Source organism: Poeciliopsis prolifica, unplaced genomic scaffold, assembly GCF_027474105.1.
Source record: "Poeciliopsis prolifica strain line A6 unplaced genomic scaffold, Auburn_PproV2 SCAFFOLD010, whole genome shotgun sequence".
Lineage (NCBI taxonomy): Eukaryota > Metazoa > Chordata > Actinopteri > Cyprinodontiformes > Poeciliidae > Poeciliopsis > Poeciliopsis prolifica.
This window is the reverse complement of record NW_026562385.1, coordinates 8,489,226-8,508,711: the sequence shown is the minus strand read 5'-3', so window position 1 is coordinate 8,508,711 and position 19,486 is coordinate 8,489,226. Positions and strand designations below refer to the sequence as shown.

The following is a 19,486-nucleotide window of genomic DNA, read 5'->3' as shown; positions in this document are numbered from 1 at the left end:
TTTATTTTTTTCATTTTTTATTTTATTTTTGTAAGGAGAATGCGTAATGTTCGCTGTTCACCACTGGGGGGCGCATCCACGTCTTCTCCACAATTTGGAATCCACAACATCCTGAACCGGAAGGGGGCAGTAATGTGCTCGAACGTGTGGTGTTCAGACATTGTCAAAACCAGAAAGAAGAACAGCCACAACCCTCCTTCCTTTCGGACCAAAATAGACAGTTAAGGGTGGAGGAGCTGACATCAACTAGTCAGAAATGGCTGCCACCGGAGTTCTTCCCTTCATTAGGGGGGTAGACCTCAGTGGAAACGACTTTAAAGTAAGGCATTTTGGTTGACTTTGGCTAGTTTTATAGCAGAGTTTCTTTACCCGCTGGTTTAGCTGAAGCTAATTCAAGTGTGAGGATCGGCAACAAATGGCTGAAACACAGGCGTAGCTTAACATTAGGAGCACTGGGCGTTAGCCGGTTGTCAAAATGACAAAGTAGCATTTCTGTCCGCTACTGTTGACCTCTTTATTTTTCCCTGCTAAATTGTTCTTTGAATGAAAAAATAGTGAAGAGCATTCTCTTAAGTCTGTCACTTATTCAGCAATTAAGTATAGTTTGGGTCAAAGTAGGCACTTCCACCATCACGTCACCCTGCTAATTTAGCTTTACTTTTAGCTAACTTTAGCTGTGTTGCTTCAGGGTCGCTTGGAATGCGTCGATACATTTTTGCCTTTTGTACTGTTGTCACAATCTAGGCCAGATATGGACTGGCGCTGCAGTTTACGATAGATAACATCGTGGAGTTTGTTGAACCTGTCGGAGCATGTGGAGGGATTGAAATCGACCAGTGTTGTCATGACTACCGTATGTCCTGACAGCCTCTGTTTGCTCAATGACGGGCCAAAATGTCATAACTTGACCTCATTCTGTGTACTAATTAATTGAGAGAGACGGTATTGATGACAACAACAATTGTAATCAGGTGGTTTTGACATCTGGTGGTGACTGTTTTTTTTTTCCATCACAGCAGAGAGATTTTGACCCACTAATTTAGGCACATTTAAGGGTTTTTAAGCTTGAACGCTGTGTTTCAGGTCAATCAACAGTATTTCATCAAGTATGGACTTTGACTAGGTCACTTTAAGGCTCTCATTCTTTCAAGCCATTGAAGGTGGTGTGTCTGGCATAAGTTGGACAGTAAAAAAAAAAGGTAAAACTTTTGAAAGTACTGCTCCTTGGGAACGGACAACTTTACCACTTTTATGTAAACAGTGTCTCAGCATCCCAGAACCAGAACCGTGAAGTTGGGTCATGTGAACTCAGAGTTATGGAAAATCTCAGAAGTTTGCTGAAGATTTAAACTGAGTTGTACTTGAAAATGTAAATCTATTAATTGTATGTAGTACAGTTCAGATTTCGCTTAGTCATAAAAATAATAAAATCACTATTAAAACAAAAACACAGTTCATTTTCTTGCAAGTGAGCCAGGTTGCGTTATCTGTGTTCTCTTGCTTCTCTGTAACGGACTATAAATACACTCCACAGATTAACAGTGTTTATTTTCGGGTTACATACGCAGTTATTGTTTCAACGATACACAGATTTGACCTCTGTAATATCAAGAAGTCATCACAGATTAAGCCAGGTGTTCAACTTGCTGCTTTCATTCATTCTGTTTGATAAGGATTGAAAAGATTCTATGGCCTTATAGAAACTTATACTCCATATCTCCACTTTGGTTCATCATTTTCTAGTCAGTGCTTGTCTTAATTGTGTTTCTAGTGTTTTTCTCTCTAATTATCCTCCCATCACTCTCTTTGTGTCTGTTCCTGCAGGGAGGATACTTTCCTGAACACGTCAAGTGTATGAGCAGCCTGCGATGGCTGAAGCTGAACAGGACGGGACTTTGTTACCTCCCAGAGGAGCTGGCTTCTCTCCAGAAGCTGGTGAATTATTTCAACTGACTTTGTTTAATCACCCCAAAGCGTTTCTATCTATATTTTTTTTTTACATGCAGTATCACCGTGTTGAAACTATGATCTCTCAGTCTTTCAGTTGATGGCAGAGTAACAGGTTGTGGAAGCAGAAAACATCCTAAACATTCAGGACAGAAGTTGTTGGAAAAGCACTAGATTACCTGCAGCCTCATCTTTGGGAAACAAAGGGCCTGTGGGTTAAGAAGTTAGTTATTTTTGCTAACAGAATTGCTCCAAACACAGCTCTTTTATTTTTTAAGAACTATTTCAACTTGTTTTTATTTTATTGTTCAAAGCTCAGCTGAAACAAGTGGGAGCTCTTTCCTCCTACTTTAAAAGCTTTTTCTCTAGTAGCTTAATGCGGTTATTTTATTCCTAATGTGCACTGTGAGCGTTTCTGGAGGGACGCTGTATTAAACATTTAATGCCTCATGTTTAGTGAAGAGCGTTTGAGTGCTCTACCGATCCAGTTAGACGGACAGGTTCATTTTTCTTTCTGATCAAAGTGTTGACGTCAGTTTCTATGTTGCTCGATAGAAAGTCTTTGAACATACAGCCTCTTCTGGAGGCTTATAAACTCCTCAAATGAAATATTTCTTTAAATGTTTGGTTCTTGACAGTTGCAATGTCCATGTTCTATCATAGTGAATCATGAGAAAGAATTACATTTCATTTGTGTCTGGCTTTTTGAGATAAGTCACTGTAAATATGCCAGAGAAATTTTATTGCATACTGTCAGAAAATACGAAAAGCTTTTTTTTTTTCTGTTTAACAGAAACGATTTCTGAGACGATTTAGTTTTGTCACTTTGATCATTGTTTAGTTGAAATATCACTATATTTTGTGTCCTTCCCTATTTAATCCCTATCGTATAATTGTTTAATTACAGCTCTGCATGTCCAGGTGCAATGAATCAAATATGTGATCATTTAGATTTTTGAAAAAGGTTCTACATTTTTACAAAATGCCAAACATCACTTCCTCTGTTACTCTCAGGACATGTAAACGCAAATAGCAGATGTCCCTGTAAAACTCTAAATACTGTGAAATTTGTAATTGGATGATTTGGAAGGAGCCTGGAGAGAGACCGTATCGGTCGCTGCAGCTTCTGGTCTGTTGATGTAACGTGACAACACCTTATCACCTTAACGTGAAACACGTTTGAGCTACTTTTATTCTAAAATAATAACATTTTTGTCAATGACAAATGGCAAGATTTTTAAGCAGAGCATTAAAAAAAGAGATAAATATGTTTATCTTTGCAAGGGGTTAAATGTGATGGGTTTTTTTCTAATTTCATGTTATATTAGCCTTTTGATTTGACACTTCTGGAAGAAAAGGAGAAAAGTCCATGAATAAAATGAGTTTAGTCATTGTGACAAAGAATTATGATTTTGTCTTTGACCAGGATCATGTTTCTTAATTTTTCCAACCAATTGTTTATATTTTAACCCTTTTTTTAGCTTCCAAAATTTGTAGTTTACACAGACAACCTGTGTTTCTATTCCATTGAGAAAGTGGATCCTACATTTTTGAAAGCAAACAGAGGATCAAATTCAAAAGAATAAAACATTTAGCCTCCCTGTTTTCCTCTTCCTTCAAAAGGACCTTCTTACATCCATGTTGGCTGCCACTAATTTTGTAAACAACAAGCCCGATCCGCGCACATCAGAGACACGTACAGCTTCAGAGGGGAACCTGTGGGCTGAGCCAACATCTTGTTCAGATAAAGAACTATTTATTAATGAACGCAACCTTTTCATTTTACAATCTTCAGGAGCATCTTTCAGTGAGTCACAACAGCCTGACCACCTTACATGGAGAACTTTCTAGCTTACCAAATCTACGGGTAACTAACACACATACACACATATTATTGTAGAAATTAGTCTTGTGCGTCTGCCCTGTTTTCTGTTTGCTCCGGTGTGGAGTCTCACGTCTCTTCCCCGTTCAGGCCGTGGTGGCCAGAGCCAACAGCTTGAAGAACTCTGGAGTCCCAGACGACATCTTTCAGCTCGAGGACCTTTCCGTCCTGGTGCGAAACCATCATCTGTTAAATACATTACTGGTTCGCTAACACGTACGAGTGGAAATATCACTTCATTCATTTGTTTACTTATTTTGCAGGATCTGAGCTACAACCAGCTGACGGAGATCCCCAGGGACCTGGAGAACAGCAGGAACATGCTGGTGTTGAATCTGAGCCACAACAGCATCGACTCGATCCCCAACCAGCTGTTCATCAACCTCACGGACCTGCTGTACCTGGACCTGAGCGACAACAAGCTGGACAGCCTGCCGCCCCAGATGAGGCGCCTGGTGCACCTGCAGACGCTCATTCTCAACAACAACCCGCTCATGCACGCACAGCTGCGGTAAAACACACACACACACACCTTTATTTCTCTGGTGTTATGGATTCAGTGTGTGTGCGGAGCTTTTTAAGCTGAACTGCAAGCTGGCCTGTTGTGTGTTTCTGAGCAGTCAGCTGCCGGCCATGGTGGCGTTACAGACGCTTCACCTGAGGAACACGCAGAGAACGCAGAGCAACATGCCCACCAGTCTGGAGGGACTGACTAATCTGGCAGGTAACGAAACTTTTCTGCACCCAGTGTTTTACCCCAGGTTGTTTCACCTACAGGGGGGGGGGGGGCAAAATCAGATTGGAGGTGGAAGTTTCGAGTGTAGCTTTGAACTACAGAGGGAGTTTTATGATGGAAGGCTGCTAAGCATTCCCTAATGGTTTGAATATTTATTTAATCCATCTTATCCAGTTTCTGCTAACTTTATAAGGTAGGAGTAATTAGTATTTTTGATTGCAAGCACAGCATTTCAACTTGAGGTGCAGCTTTCTGGCTGACGACTGACCCGACCTGTAGATTCAGATTTTGGCCGATATCAATTTTCTTTTTACATATAATGCCACCAGTAAAGCATCCTGAGGTTTTGTTTTCCTTGTTGGTGCAAAAAGAAAATGCCAAATGCAGTTCTCTAATTTAAACCTTATTTATTCATGTCTGGTTCTAGTGACTTCTGTTGCTTACATTAAAATAAATTCAGTTAACTGCAGTGGACATTGTAGATAAATTAATTTGAATGTTTCCCTTTTACCTTCTGCGGAAGTGGCGAGAAAAAAACATTCATATTAAATAAAACTTTTCAGCTCATTTCAGAACATTTTACAGGGTTTGTGCTCTTAAAAAAAACAAATAAAAAGAAATAACGATTGCCAGGAGTCTGTATCATGAACAGAATTTCTACTTTAATTATTAAAAATCTGTTTAACAGGCCAAGACAATATGGATCTGAAAAAAATAAATACCAAATTACAATATTGTATAAAAACCCAAGAAAAACAGTTACTATTTATAACTGTGAGGGGAGGATAGAAAAATTGTGCCAGCAGATATTTTAAGAGCCTAAGTTTTCAGATTCAGGAGGGAGTTTACTCTTGCTTCAGAGTGTTGCCATCTTGAAGTTATTTCTGGTGTTTCCTGCAAATCCTGGAAAAGTCCAGGATTTCATGTCAATTTCCCAGATCTGGATGAGTTCAGAAAAAGAAAAGGGAGAACAAACAAATCCACGAGCTTCCGTGTTTTGTTTCTTTTGTATCTAAAAGCTCCATCTTTACATCTGTCGTCACTCCTTAGATTCAACTCACATTCAAAAACACTTTATTGATCCCAAAGGGAAAACAGGCTATCCATAAAATTTGGCTTTCCCTCTTTTTCCTGCTTCCTTCCTGAAAAACAAGAAATAAAGTCAGGAAATGTCAGTCCACTTGCTTTGGACAAAAAAAAAAAAGCCTGAATCGAGTTTTAGTTTTGTAACAGTTACCAGTTTCCTTCAGGTTTACAGAGACTTTCGCGTCTTTGCTCTCTGCTGTGGAAACGCACAGAAAACGGTGCAAAGATCCTGGGAGGAAAACAATTCCGGGTCGCGTTCTGGATTAGCAACCTCAGACGTCACACTTGTACCTTCGGATATAAACTTTTTCCGTCTTTCTCACCTTCGTCGAGCCAGACGTGGACCTGTCCTGTAACGACCTGACCCGGGTTCCAGAGTGCCTGTATTCCCTGAGCAGCTTGAAGAGGCTCAACCTGAGCAGCAACCAGATCTCTGAGCTGTCGCTGTGCATCGACCAGTGGACCCAGCTGGAGACCCTGAACCTGAGCCGGAACCAGCTCACCTCGCTGCCCGTGAGGACCGCCGCATCCGGCTCCTCGATTTTTTTACTTTATTTTTTACACTCCAGAGCACGAACCGAACGGTGGCGAAACACTTGTCTCTGTGTCTCCCGTCAGTCTGCCATCTGCAAGCTGTCCAAGCTGAAGAAGCTGTACGTGAATTCCAACAAACTGGACTTCGACGGGCTTCCGCCGGGCGTGAGCAAACTCGGCAGCCTGACGGAGTTCATGGCTGCCAACAACAACCTGGAGCTCATCCCAGAGGGCCTCTGCAGGTGCGCTGCGGACGCAAACACAAACACGGCGTCGTCTCAGAAACGTCGGGACGCTCTCTGAACGTCTGGCTTTGTGTTGTTTAGGTGCGACAAACTGAAGAAGTTGGTGCTGAATAAGAACCGGCTGGTGACTCTGCCCGAGACCATCCACTTCCTAACGGAGTTGGAGGTACAAACCGTTATAAATGACCACATTAATGGTGTTTCTATTGCTGGTGACCACATTAATGTGGGTTTCATACAAAGTTCAAGTGTGACACTTTATAAATGCTCTTTTATGACTGGAGAGAGCAAAAAAAATTTTGTAAACCAACTACTGTCGACTAACACAGGAAAATTCATTGTTTGATTTGTATATTTAGTTAGGAAATCTGTTTTTATTCAACTCCCTTATGACGCTTGTTTTTTATTCTATTTTATGCTATTAGTGTGTAGAACCTCAATTTGCTTCTTAGCAATCTGTGACCCTTAATAATGTTTGCCAAACATTATTATAAAACTGATCATCTTTTTTTATATATATATTTTAACAGATTTTCTTTTTCATTTAATGCAAACGCTGAAAAAATTTTAACATCTGAATTTTTCAGTTTTTTTTTTTCTCTCTTCCAAATTTGTTTCTCCGTTCAAGATGTATTTATTTTAGAGCATTTTGCTCGAGCCCAACTCTCAGTGCCGACAGTAAGACGTTTCCCCTGCCGTAGGTCTTAGACGTGCGGGAGAACCCCAACCTGGTGATGCCGCCAAAGCCGGCGGACCGAGCAGCAGAGTGGTACAACATCGACTTCTCCCTCCAGAACCAGCTGCGTCTGGCTGGAGCTTCTCCTGCTGTCGTAGCTGCTGCAGGTGGAGGTGTGTGACTTAGTCTCTGACTCAAACTCTTACAAAGTTTGCAGTTTGTTTTGTTTGTTTTTTTTCCTTTTACATTAAGATTGTTTATGTGTTGGAAATCTCAAATCTGTATCCATTTGTGTTCAGGCGCCAGCCCCAGAGATCACCTGGCGAGGAAGATGAGGCTGAGGAGGAAGAAAGACTCGTCGCAGGACGATCAGGCGAAGCAGGTCCTGAAAGGCATGAGTGACGTCGCTCAGGAGAAGAAAAACATGGAGGTAAGAAAAACCCTCAGACCACTGTGAAAAACAAAACCTTCACCTCAGTCTAATATGTTTGAATAATTCTGTAAAAGTTGCAAGTTAAAGTGAATCTTAATAAATTACAATGTTGTTTAAAAGTTTATGTAAGTAAATATGTTTGCATTCAATGCGCACAGTGGCGTGTTTCAAGTGTTTATTCCTGTTAATTTAAATAATCACAACCCGGCATAGTTTCTCGGCATATTAAAATATATTTCGCATTGATTATTTATTTTTTTTGCATGATTAAGATAAGAGACGGTGTAATTTATTGGTATAAATAAGGTTTAGGTGATAATTTTAACATATTATTAATAATGTTAACTCATTGTGGACATGTTTGACCAAAAAATGAATAAATTGCTTATAAAGAAATGTGTGTATTGTGTAGGAAAACGGGGACTTGAAATATGGTGACCTAAAAGTCCGCCGCTGGGACAAGAGCCTGGAGAAACCTCAGCTGGATTACTCCGAGTTCTTCATGGAAGATGTGGGGCAGGTAAGATTTGGGGTTTTTTAAGTTTTGTTTTTAGGAAATGGCCTCAAACAAAAAAAAAATATTCTTTTGGCTGCACTTTGTGCAACAAACTTCCTTTTCTGTTTTGTCTTCTCCAGATTCCCGGAGTGACCGTGTATCAGATCGAGAACTTCATTCCCCTGCAGGTGGACGAAGCTTTCCACGGCAAGTTCTACGAGGCGGACTGCTACATCGTCCTCAAGGTAACGGTTGGCGCCTGTTGTCCCGTTAAAAAGCAAGGCGAACGGCTTGAAGGTGATTCCTGCGCGGGGTTTTCTCTTCCTGCTGACGCAGACCTTCCTGGACGACAACGGAGCGCTGAACTGGCAGATCTACTACTGGATCGGTCAGGAGGCGACGCTGGACAAGAAGGCCGGCTCGGCCATCCACGCCGTCAACCTGAGGAACTTCCTGGGAGCCGAGTGCAGGACCATCCGAGAGGAGATGGGCGACGAGAGCGAGGAGTTCAGCGCGGTACGTAGAACCAGGAAGCCGACGCGAGTCCATTTAAGCTAAAAACACGCGGCTATTCCGTTAGCATAGCGGCTACGTGCTGTTGAGATGATTCCTGTTGGTTGCAGGTTTTTAATAATGAGATCTCCTACATCGAGGGAGGAACAGCCAGTGGGTTTTACACTGTGGAGGACTCACACTACACCGTCAGGTGGGTCTGAACCTGTTTTGTTTTTTATTTTATTCTTTTAGTTTTACATTTTACTGGCGACTCTTTAGAAAAAAAAATTCAGAATGCTGATCAGAATGTTTCTGACCAGTAGATGTGAAGCTGTTCAGTCTGACTTTGCCCTGATGTTTAACCTCTTGTCTTTTTCTCAGGTTGTATCGAGTTTACGGCAAAAAGAACATCAAACTGGAGTCGGTTCCGGCGAAGGGCTCCTCCCTCGACCCTCGGTGAGAGACGCGTCGTTATTATTTCAAAACAAGCGCAAACTGATGGCAGAGGGACCTTCTTAAAGGGTTTTCTATCTTCAGTTAGTGATTAGCAACGGGAGGCCAGAGGGAAGGAATATTGAAGGTTTCTTCCTACATTGATGGTATCCACACCGAAGAGTGTTGCGCCTCCAACTGAAACTCTTTCAATTTTTGATTTTGCAGCTTTGTGTTCCTGTTGGACACGGGGCTGGAGATCTTCATCTGGAGAGGAGCCAACGCCACGCTTGGCGGCACCACGAAAGCCAGGTGAGATAACGAGTCGGAAGAAGAAGAAAACCCCCCTCCCCCAAAACTTCTGCGTACCAACGCAAAGATTTGTGGTGCTGAAATCCACCAGGCTGTTTGCTGAAAAGATCAACAAGAACGAGCGGAAAGGGAAGGCGGAGATCGTGACCCTGATGCAGAACCAGGAGCCTCCAGGGTTCTGGGAGGCGCTGGGAGGACAACCGGAGGAGATCCGGAAACACGTTCCAGACGACTTCTCCCCCATCAGACCCAAACTGTACAAAGTAACTGGTTCAGTCTCCTTCAAATTCAGGAAATTTACTTAGTTTTATTTTTTAAATGTGGGTAACATGGCTGGAACAATCTCCTCTCTCCTGCAGGTCGGCCTTGGTCTCGGCTACCTGGAGCTGCCTCAGATCAACTACAAGCTGTCTGTGGAGCACAAAGATCACAAGATCAAGCTGGACACTCTGCCTGAGCTCAGACTGGTGGGTTCATCTGCTGAGTCAGCGGAGAACAAAACCCGCTCTGTAAATCACTAACTTTCCCCGAATCCCTCCGGCTCAGGTTCAGTCCCTGCTGGACACGAAAGGCGTTTACATCCTGGACTGTTGGTCAGACGTCTTCATCTGGATTGGCAGGAAGTCTCCGCGTCTGGTCCGAGCCGCCGCCCTGAAGCTGGGTCAGGAGCTCTGCTCCATGCTGCACAGACCCAAACACGCCTGCGTGACCCGCAACCTGGAGGGCACGGAGTGCCAGGTGAGCATCCACCTGGTTGTTTCTAAACATTTCGTTCAGGGCTGGGCGATGCAGCTTAGAAATAAAATGTGCATTTTTTTTTATCTTGTTTTATTCTTTCATTCCAGATTATCAATTTTAAACTTTGTTGCTTTTTTTTTTGCTTTCTTTTCTAAAAATAGAGGAAATTGGTTTTTATTTGACTCATTCCTTCTGGGAGTTGCAGCACGGGAATATCAGGGTTACAAGAAGTTTTGTTTAGCTACGAGAATGTTGTAGCAGAAAAAAAACACAAATTTATCAGGAAAAAAAGTCTTCAAAAAGTTTTAATGAGCAAAAAGCTTCGGTTAGTGTTATCATGATCTGACGTCAGCAACTTAGTTCTTTCTTTTAAACAGACTGTTGTTTGCACAAAGTTCTGCTAATGATAATAATTTGATTCTAAAGTATTTATATGAAGTATTTTCTGTAAAGCAAAAACAAGATGGTTGACTTCCCCCATTTTTTTTATGTCCTAAAATATTTTCCTTCTTGTATTATTTTGATTCCTTCATACGACTGTATTGTTACTATAACTTTATTCTCCAAATAAAAATCTTATTATCATTTTATTCTTTTAGTTTCACATTTATTGGCGGCTCTTTAGAAAGAAAATAATTCGTCAATACTAATTATTGTGCTCCATTGTGGAGTCGACATGAATCCAATGTCCAAACAAAGAGAAGCTGTAAAACAGGCTTACCAAACAAGATGGCCGCCTTCGGCGTGTTAGAATCACCCTGAACTATGGAAACGCATTGGTAGAAAAAAAAAAAAGTGATTAATTGCCCAGCCCTGGATTAATTATTGATGTGACGTTCAACCCTCTGCGTGTTTTACTTCTTCCTCGTTGTTCAGGTGTTTAAATCCAAGTTTAAGAACTGGGACGACGTTTTGAAGGTGGACTACACCCGAGCCGCTGAGACCGTGCAGCAAAATGACAACCTGCAGGGCAAAGTGAGGCTTCACTGTTTGATTTTTGTTTGTTTTTTTTTTAAGCTTAACACAGACGAGACCCAATGTCTAACGCGTTCCCTTCGTTTCCTCGCAGGTGAAGAAGGACGCGGAGCAGAAGGACCAGATGAAGGCCGACCTCACGGCGCTGTTCCTGCCCCGGCAGCCCGCCATGCCCCTCACCGAGGTAAACGCCGCGCGCCGTTGCCTGGCCGCCGCTCCGACTACTGTGTAAAGACGACGACTACAAGCTCCTCCCGTTTGTAGGCGGAGCAGCTGATGGAGGAGTGGAACGAGGATCTGGACGGCATGGAGGGCTTCGTCCTGGAGGGGAAGAAGTTCACCCGCCTTCCCGAGGAGGAGTTCGGACACTTCTACACCCAGGACTGCTACGTCTTCCTGTGCAGGTTCGCCGCCCTTATCTGCCATTTCTTTCCCACGTCGCTCAAATCCAGGGGTGTCGAGCTCGTCTTCGTTTTGGGCCGAACCAGAACCAAGATGTTCTTAAAGGGCCGGTCGTCAACAAACTGTTAAAGTATTAACAGTTGTCTTTGCAGTTTAAGTAGTTCCTAAAATGTAACATCTTTCCACATTGTTTGGTCTCTCAAGAATTTTGCTGTTTTTATCTGCATTTTTTTAGCAGGGGGGCAATAAAATCACAACTTTTGTTGCGCTAATATAATTTAGAAATATTTTCGAGGCATTTTGCAATATTTACGTTTATGGGTGACATTAATTGTGACTTTCTTAATCGATCATGGACTAATAACTTGACATCAAATAAGCCTGAGTCAGCTGTGTTGAGAAAGTACAAAATACTGCCACCTACAGGTGGGAGTTAGTGGTCAGTTAAACACAATTTTCCACAAAAAATGGTCCAAAATACCTTTTCATGTGAAAAATTTGCAGCTATGCAAAGTGAGAAATGTGGCAATCTGCAGATGTTTTTTAACCTGAATTTCCACAAGCACAGAAAACTGGGAGGACTGGTTGATATGATTCTTGAGGGCCGCACAAGAAGCTTTGGTGGGCCAGATTTGGCCCAGACCTCGAGTTTGACACACGTGCTCTAATTTGACCGGTCCGTTTCAGATACTGGGTTCCCGTGGAGTACGAGGACGAGGACGAGGAGAAAGAGAAGAAGGACGGCGAGGCCGGCAAAGGCGGAGGAGGAGGAGGCAAGGGGGACGAGGACGAGGAGGACAAGCAGCCTGAGGAAGACTTCCAGTGCGTGGTGTACTTCTGGCAGGGCCGGCAGGCGTCCAACATGGGCTGGCTCACCTTCACCTTCTCCCTGCAGAAGAAGTTTGAGAGTCTGTTCCCCGGGAAACTCAAGGCAAGAAGGATTGGACGATCCCGGTCCGGTTCTAGCTCCGGTTCCAGACCGGGCTCTGAGCTCTCGTCTTTGTCCTCGCGGTTCTAGGTGGTGCGTATGACCCAGCAGCAGGAGAACCTCAAATTCCTGTCGCACTTCAAGAGGAAGTTCATCATCCACAAAGGGAAGCGGAAACAGAACACCGACTCGGTCCAGCCGTCCCTCTATCACATCCGCACCAACGGCAGCGCGCTCTGCACCAGGTGCGCCTCCATCACCCGGTTTGTTTTGTCCACCCGCCACACCCACCCTGCCCCCCACTGACATGTGTTTGTTTTCCTCTCCGTCGCTCAGGACCATCCAGATCGGTACCGACTCCAGCAATCTCAACTCAGAGTTCTGCTTCATACTCAAGGTTTGCTTTGAGATCTAAAAAATAAACGTTTGATTCCAGTTGAAGTCGAAGGAAACCGAATGACGTTTTTCTTCAGGTGCCATTCGAAAGCACGGATAACCAGGGCATCGTTTACACCTGGGTGGGCCGGGCCGCCGACCCGGACGAGGCCAAGCTGGCCGAGGACATCATGAACTCCATGTTTGACGACACCTACAGCAAACAGGTCAAACAGAGGCTCCATGTCTATTAGATATTGGAATTTCTGTATTCAAATTTAAATTCATGGAGTTTATGGGGTTCCTGGATCCAAAGTGTTTCCAAAGTCTGGACAAGGAAATGATTTTCCTTGGTTATGGTGTTCTAGAGTGATTGTGCTTCCTTAAGTTCTTGTTGGCTAATGTGAGATGCGTGTTTGTTGCACAACAATCTACGAATCATTTGCATATTCAAAAAAAAAAATCTTCTGTCCATTAGATTTTTCCATCCTTACAGTTTAAAGTTTCAAAAGTAAAATTTAATTAACTTTCTGTATCAGCTATAATAAGTTTGCATTTAATATTTAGATAAATTACTGGTGCATTTTGTTAAAGGTTTATGTCATGGTACACATAATTCATCATATAATGATGTGTTTAGATCATTTTGTCGCTTTTGGCCCTCCATACTGTATGGAAAGCATAAAAAAAGTTGAAACCTTGTGGTTTCTGGCCTGTTTTTGTATTTAGTCAAGATTTTTAAATCAGTCGATTTAAACCCTTAAAATCATCTGGCAGGTTATCAACGAGGGCGAGGAGCCGGAGAACTTCTTCTGGGTAGGGATCGGATCTCAGAAAGAGTACGACGAAGACGCCGAGTACATGAAACACGCCCGGCTCTTCAGGTGAGCGCGCCGCCGCGAACCGCCTCGCTTCCTCTCCTGTCAGACAGAGACCTCTCACTGGTCGCTGACCCGCGTTCCTCTCCCCAGGTGCTCAAACGAGAAGGGTTATTTCTCCGTGTCGGAGAAATGCTCCGACTTCTGCCAGGACGACCTGGCCGATGATGACATCATGCTGCTGGACAACGGCAAGGAGGTGAGCGAGTTCAGCCCGCAGCGCAGCGCCGTCGCATCGATTGCCTTTTCCTTCAGCGACTTTGGGTTTTTTTTCCGCTCCTCCGCAGGTTTACATGTGGGTCGGCACTCAGACCAGCCAGGTGGAGATAAAACTGAGTCTGAAAGCCTGTCAGGTGAGCAGCGGCTTCCCGGATCCCTCCGCTTTCTTCTTAATGTCTTCTGGTTTTAATTAGGGCTGCGGCGATGCACTGTCACGATACGATACGTGATATTGTGCTCATAATACCATATTTAGCAAACGATACTATTCGATATGGTTCGATCAATGTTTCTAGAGGGACAGAGGGACTTTGGTGACATTTTGTGACTGTTTCATAGATTTGAATTCATTGAACTGAAGGTGTGATAAATGGTGTTTTTGTTATGCATTTACTTTGTTTAAATCTTAATTGTGACTTTCTGTATTTGGTTATGCAGAAAAGGAACCTTTTTTCTTTGTCTTATTCACTTATACTAAATGTAATATCAGTTTCCTTTTATTATTTAATTGTAACCGGTTGTTTCATCACATGTAATTTTTAAAGTGCAGCTAATTCATGTGGCTTTGACATAAAACTTAATTTAATATTATCAATGCTCGCGGATGAAAAATGAATACTTTCTGAGGAAAAAGAAAAAATCTATAAATATCTTCGAGTCGATAAAAGTTTTAATTTAAATGACCTTGGAACTCCTGCAACCTGATATTTTCACCTGATTTCTAAGCGTCACGTTTCTCCCGCTCTCCAGGTTTACATCCAGCACATGCGCGCGAAAGACTCCGAACATCCGCGGAAGCTGCGCCTGGTGAGGAAGGGAAACGAGCCTCACTGCTTCACCCGCTGCTTCCACGCCTGGGGGCCCTTCAAGACCCCCCCCTCATAGGCCGCCCAGCCGACCCGCTGCCACGTAGGGGTTCTGCTTAGACCAGTAATCTGAGGTTCCTGTTTTTCCCTCCATCCTGCAGCCAAAACCCACCAGGATCTTAACTCAACGTCCCCAAATCTTCCAGAGGAAAAAAGAAAAGAAAAATCCTGGATGCTTAAAGTCTGAGAATGACGGCAAAAATAATGCAATTTTTTTTTTCTACGAACTTTTATTTACACAAGCTTGAATATTACTGTTAAATAAGAGAATTATCTTTTAAAATGTACAGATCTAAGGGAAGGTTTTTCACATATCGTCTCTTATTGTGCTGCTTTCACTGGTTTCGAGGGGAACGAGGTGCCGGTCGCTCAGCTCATCCAAGCAGTTTTAAGGCACAAATTTAGTTTTTTTTTTATTTCTCAACTTTGAGGGATTAAACAGGAAATTGAGGAATGTCAGCCTAATGCTTATTACATGTTTTTACGTTCTCTCCTTTCACTTCAAAACGCTTTTCTGTTTCGTTTTGTCACTTTTATCGAATTAATTTCCCATCGATTCTGAATGGAAACAGCTCTTTGCTGTGGCTGATTTTGTTTGTTGCTGTTTAGTTGTGAAAATCTAGTTTTACATCTATATTTGGCCAAAGAAGTTTTCTGGAGGTCAGACCGCAAGATGACTTTGTTTTTTTTTTGTTTGTTTTGTTTTCTTGTTTCAATGTGCAATCAGTAGAGCCTTGCAGAGGCTGAAACTAAATGACCTTGCTGTATTCTTCTGGTGGAGGCGTTTTACAGCAACCAGGCTCAGATCTTCAGAAGACCAGAGTGTTTTCATCATATCACGCGTGTCTCCGTGTAAAGAGGGACTTCTGGCTCCGAGGAGTCGAATCAGGTTCACCAGATGACTGTAGTTTATCTTGCGATCATGTGACCTGCGCAGAGTGCAGGTTTTGGTCCGGGGAAGAGATCAGCTGACTGCAATATGTCTCATACTTCTTTATATTTTTACGAGGTGATTTATATGCCCGTTGGCGTGTGGTTCCTGCACATGTCCGTGTCTCTAAATGCGCGCACACGCTCCCGACGCCACCTGCAGATGCTTTATTTATGTATTTTATAGAAAATAAAAACGTCACGTCAACTTTGTGTTTCTGGTTCTTGTGAAGCGTCGAGTTAGAATACAGACCAGGCTGTCATTTCCTCTCTGACACGACGCATTTTAAATCTTAAAAAAAAATAAAATAGTTTTGACACTCAAGAGAACAGATGCTGCAGCGACCAATGTGATCTCAGCCATGTTGTTTCACATTTTTAAGTGTTGGAATGAACTTTATTCAAAAAAAACCCTCAAATCTCCAAATACATGGGAACAGAAGAGTAAGTGCTCTAGTAGTTAACATGTGAAACATTTTTTGTAGACGTTGAAATTGTCCTGAACGCCATTTTGAAGCGACTGGCAGGACCAGACAATCTGCTCAATGCTGAACCGGCGTGTGAATCAGAGCGTCTCTCAATTGTGCAGTTAAATTATTACGAGCAAACGGAGGGCTTCGGAGTAAATACATTTTATTAACATTCACAATTGTTCATCAACCAAAATGCTAAACAGCTTCATTAATTCCTACAAATGGAACTGAACAACTCTTCTCAGTGGTGGGATTAAAATGCTAAACTGTTGCTGCATGTAGCATGAAAGGGTTAATGACATGTCCCATTCAGGACACACACAAAAAAAAAAAAACGAACAAAAAGAAACACAAAGGTGATTCAATGATCCTACCAGCTGAGCTACATTATTGAAGTTGTACTCCAGGTTTTACACCGAGCCCTTTTGTTTGTTTTTAGGGTTCTGACCTTGTTGACCCCCAGAGAGGCTGTATAACTTTAAAAGGGTTTAAAAACATAGCAGATGGAAGGTCACCGCCTACATGACCCACAATGCACCATTTTACACTTTACAAACTTATTGAGCCACTTACATTTCCCTCATCTTTTTCCAGATTTTATTCCCATTTTCTATATGAAAAGAAAGCATTTTTATTTAAATCCACAGGTGATAAAAAGTCAGAACTTTATTTGCTACGTAAACGGTAAACATCATCTCGTGTTGCTTCCCAATGATTCCTAATAGTTTCTCCAGCTGGTTCCCTTTTAAATCACAGTGTGGAATATTCCTCTTTACCCCCCAAACTATTTGTCATTAAAATATCTAGACTTTTCTCATATAAGCATAAAAACATTCAATAGAGCAACAATCTTCACTGTATAAAACACCTACATTGTTCCAGTACTCGTTTCTTCAATGCCAACATAAACCTTCTCGGATAGCCTCAAAAAAACAAAAAGAAATCAGCAGTTCTCGTTGGAATCCAGAGGAGTGGAGATGCTACAAGTTCCCTCCACCCCCCTGAAAAAAAAAAAAAAAAAAAAAACTTAATTTGCCTTTTTTCATTTTACATTTTTTACCACACTGAAAACCTCGAACCTTCTGTTTTACCATCCCATTGAGTGGCACGTTTAGCGACGGAGCACCGCGTCCGACTCCAACCGTGCAGAAACCTCAGAGTTCACCGAGTCACGTTCAGACGCGTCCGTCCGTGATGCTGCCTACGCCGGGCCTTCTGCGGCAGTGGGGGACTGCCGCGTTTCCAAAGTGGTTACAGGGAAGCAGTTTGATCGTCCAGCAGGAGGAACTTCCTTCCCTGCTTGTACCAGGTCAGTAAGGGATGGAGGGAGAGATCCTCGGTGGCTCCATGTCAGATGTTTGTGGTCCAGCACTGAAATCCAGAGGAAACCACTCGAGTCGCTCCAGGAAGCTCTTCAACGAGACCAGAGAGAAATCATGAGTGAACATCAACGGGCTGCAGCTGAAGACAAGACGATGAACAGATTCGTGACGCGGTGAAATTATTACCGTTCCTAGCCCGAACCCTACTGGACCACCTCCTTAACGACAAAATGGCTGCTCAATACCAGCTTGTGACCAGCCTTTCTCTGACACCCCTAAATAAAGTGCAACTCAGAAGACATGCAACTAGTGAACAAAGTCCATCTGTTTCCTGGAGGAAGCAAGCAAAGACTTGAGGAAGAGCATCAGCATATACAGCTGCAGTAGCATGGTTTAGATTAAATATGTTTGTGTAGTAAGAGTGGCCTAGTCAAAGTCCAGACGTAAAAACAACTCTTTAGACACTTAAATCTTTTTATTTTCCATCAAATCTAACAAGAAAAAATTAGTACGGCTAATAGATCCGTGCCCCAAATGACAACAATTGCATCAGTGTCTCGTTTCAGTGAAGGATGGACTCAGGGAGGCTGATGACACATGCACACCACACGTTTCAGATTTCTATTTGTTAGAGAAAAACAGTTGAAAAGTGTTTTTAGAGGCTGACAATCTTGAAAGACATGAGGCGATAAAAATACTTTCAAAAACATCATTCAGCTAAGAATACCTCAGCGGTGTGTGAGCTTTTAGTCTGACCACAAGGAGGCAGTAAAGAGCCAAAAATAGAGAAGATATCAACAGATCTCTTCTCTCTGACTACAAAACCATATTTACTTAAGTGTCTAACTTCCTGCTATGTGGGCAGTTCATTTAGTTGACGCCTGTCCTAAAACACACTTCTGGATGGAAATATGGGAACGTGTGTGTGAGCGTCTGAGCGAACCGCTGACGGCGTCTGCCTGGGTGGAAACGCAGCGCAGGAATGCGGCGCTCAGACAGAAACGCTCTTTGAAGTTCCAACGAGCCGGAGCGGCTCAATCACAAACAGGTGTGCAAAGAAAAGCTCCGGTCTGACGCGTCCGTCAGCAAAAGCGAATCCACAGCTCCGGTTTTTTGGAAGCAGCAGCTGCTCCTCACCCTTTCAGTTGATGAGGATGCCAGCGGAGCGTCCCTCCTCCTCCTTCATGTTCCTCAGGTTATTCTCGGCCTCGTCCACGGTCCTGAAACACAAAGCGCTCCCTATTGGTTCGGGGCCACAAGAAGAAACGCGAGCGGAGGCTTCTGGTCCGGCGCTTACGTTAGGAAGTCCCTGACGTCCTCCACGGTGATCTCCCCGGTGGTGTCCAGGGTGAGGTCGGCGCAGCTGAGGGGGGAGTCCAGCGGCGTCTCCAGGATGGGAGAAGACAGGGTGCAGGGAGACGCCTCTGTTCGCCCTGAGAGGGAGGGACCCACACATCGTGGGGTAAATGATTCGTGGTGCGTTGCAGGGAGATGCGCGTTTGGTATAAACACAAATCAACGTGGGTTAAATTCGTTTTGTACTCCGCTAAAGTCGGGGGGAGGGTGGGACAACTTCGCAATTAAAAACTCACGTGAACAAGGTCTTTCATTCTCCTGTCATTTAGCAAACAATATCATTTTAGTCATAACTGACCAAAACGGGCTTTTATACATCTTTTGTAAAAAAAAACGTAGCTTCAGCTGCATGTTTAAAAACAAATAAAGTTATGTGTTGCATTTAATAACTGTTATTTTGCTGCACTTTAAAGCAGCTGTTTTTTTTAAAAAAACATCTATCTATCTATCTATCTATCTATCTATCTATCTATCTAGAGATAGATAGATAGATAGATAGATAGATAGATGTTTTTTTAAAAAAAATCTATCTATCTATATATATATATATATATAGATATATAAAGCATTAATTATGATAAAAATATCACTACACACGAATTTAGAAACTCGCTCTTACAAATTTCAACATTTAAAAACTGCTGTAAAATTGCTTAATAACAAAAAAATGCAAAGTTAAAAAAGGGAAAACAGAAGAAACCGAGCCGTTTCCACAACAACCAGTGCTTCCTGCCAGAGATGGGAGAGGCA

The 19,486-nt window shown here is 42.8% G+C and overlaps 3 protein-coding genes across 4 annotated transcripts in view; 2 read left to right on the top strand and 1 right to left on the bottom strand.

The window, feature by feature from the left end:
- LOC129363100 (protein shisa-8) overlaps positions 1-19,486 on the top strand; it is a 281,634-nt gene that overhangs the window by 116,602 nt on the left and 145,546 nt on the right. The gene's annotated exons all lie outside the window — the stretch shown is intronic.
- Positions 165-15,793, top strand: flii (FLII actin remodeling protein). The gene is made up of 31 exons (XM_055034939.1): positions 165-319; positions 1,825-1,935; positions 3,743-3,814; positions 3,920-4,000; positions 4,093-4,340; positions 4,450-4,553; positions 5,989-6,164; positions 6,270-6,427; positions 6,512-6,596; positions 7,132-7,279; positions 7,406-7,536; positions 7,952-8,059; positions 8,176-8,280; positions 8,372-8,551; positions 8,659-8,741; positions 8,912-8,986; positions 9,191-9,274; positions 9,366-9,537; positions 9,634-9,741; positions 9,821-10,012; positions 10,889-10,987; positions 11,082-11,171; positions 11,252-11,391; positions 12,077-12,320; positions 12,408-12,562; positions 12,654-12,714; positions 12,791-12,919; positions 13,470-13,576; positions 13,664-13,769; positions 13,858-13,923; positions 14,540-15,793. Exons 1-31 carry the CDS (start codon positions 257-259, stop codon positions 14,672-14,674), a joined length of 3,816 nt encoding a protein of 1,271 aa, XP_054890914.1. The 5' UTR covers positions 165-256; the 3' UTR covers positions 14,675-15,793.
- llgl1 (LLGL scribble cell polarity complex component 1) overlaps positions 16,202-19,486 on the bottom strand; it is a 33,924-nt gene continuing 30,639 nt past the window's right edge. For both annotated transcript variants that reach the window (XM_055034942.1, XM_055034943.1), the window contains exons 22-24: positions 18,678-18,813; positions 18,518-18,600; positions 16,202-17,470 (exon numbers count right to left, since the gene is read on the bottom strand). In XM_055034942.1, the coding sequence (XP_054890917.1) occupies positions 18,522-18,600; positions 18,678-18,813 (215 nt within the window). In that variant the 3' untranslated portion in view covers positions 16,202-17,470; positions 18,518-18,521. The remainder of the gene's footprint in view (positions 17,471-18,517; positions 18,601-18,677; positions 18,814-19,486) is intronic.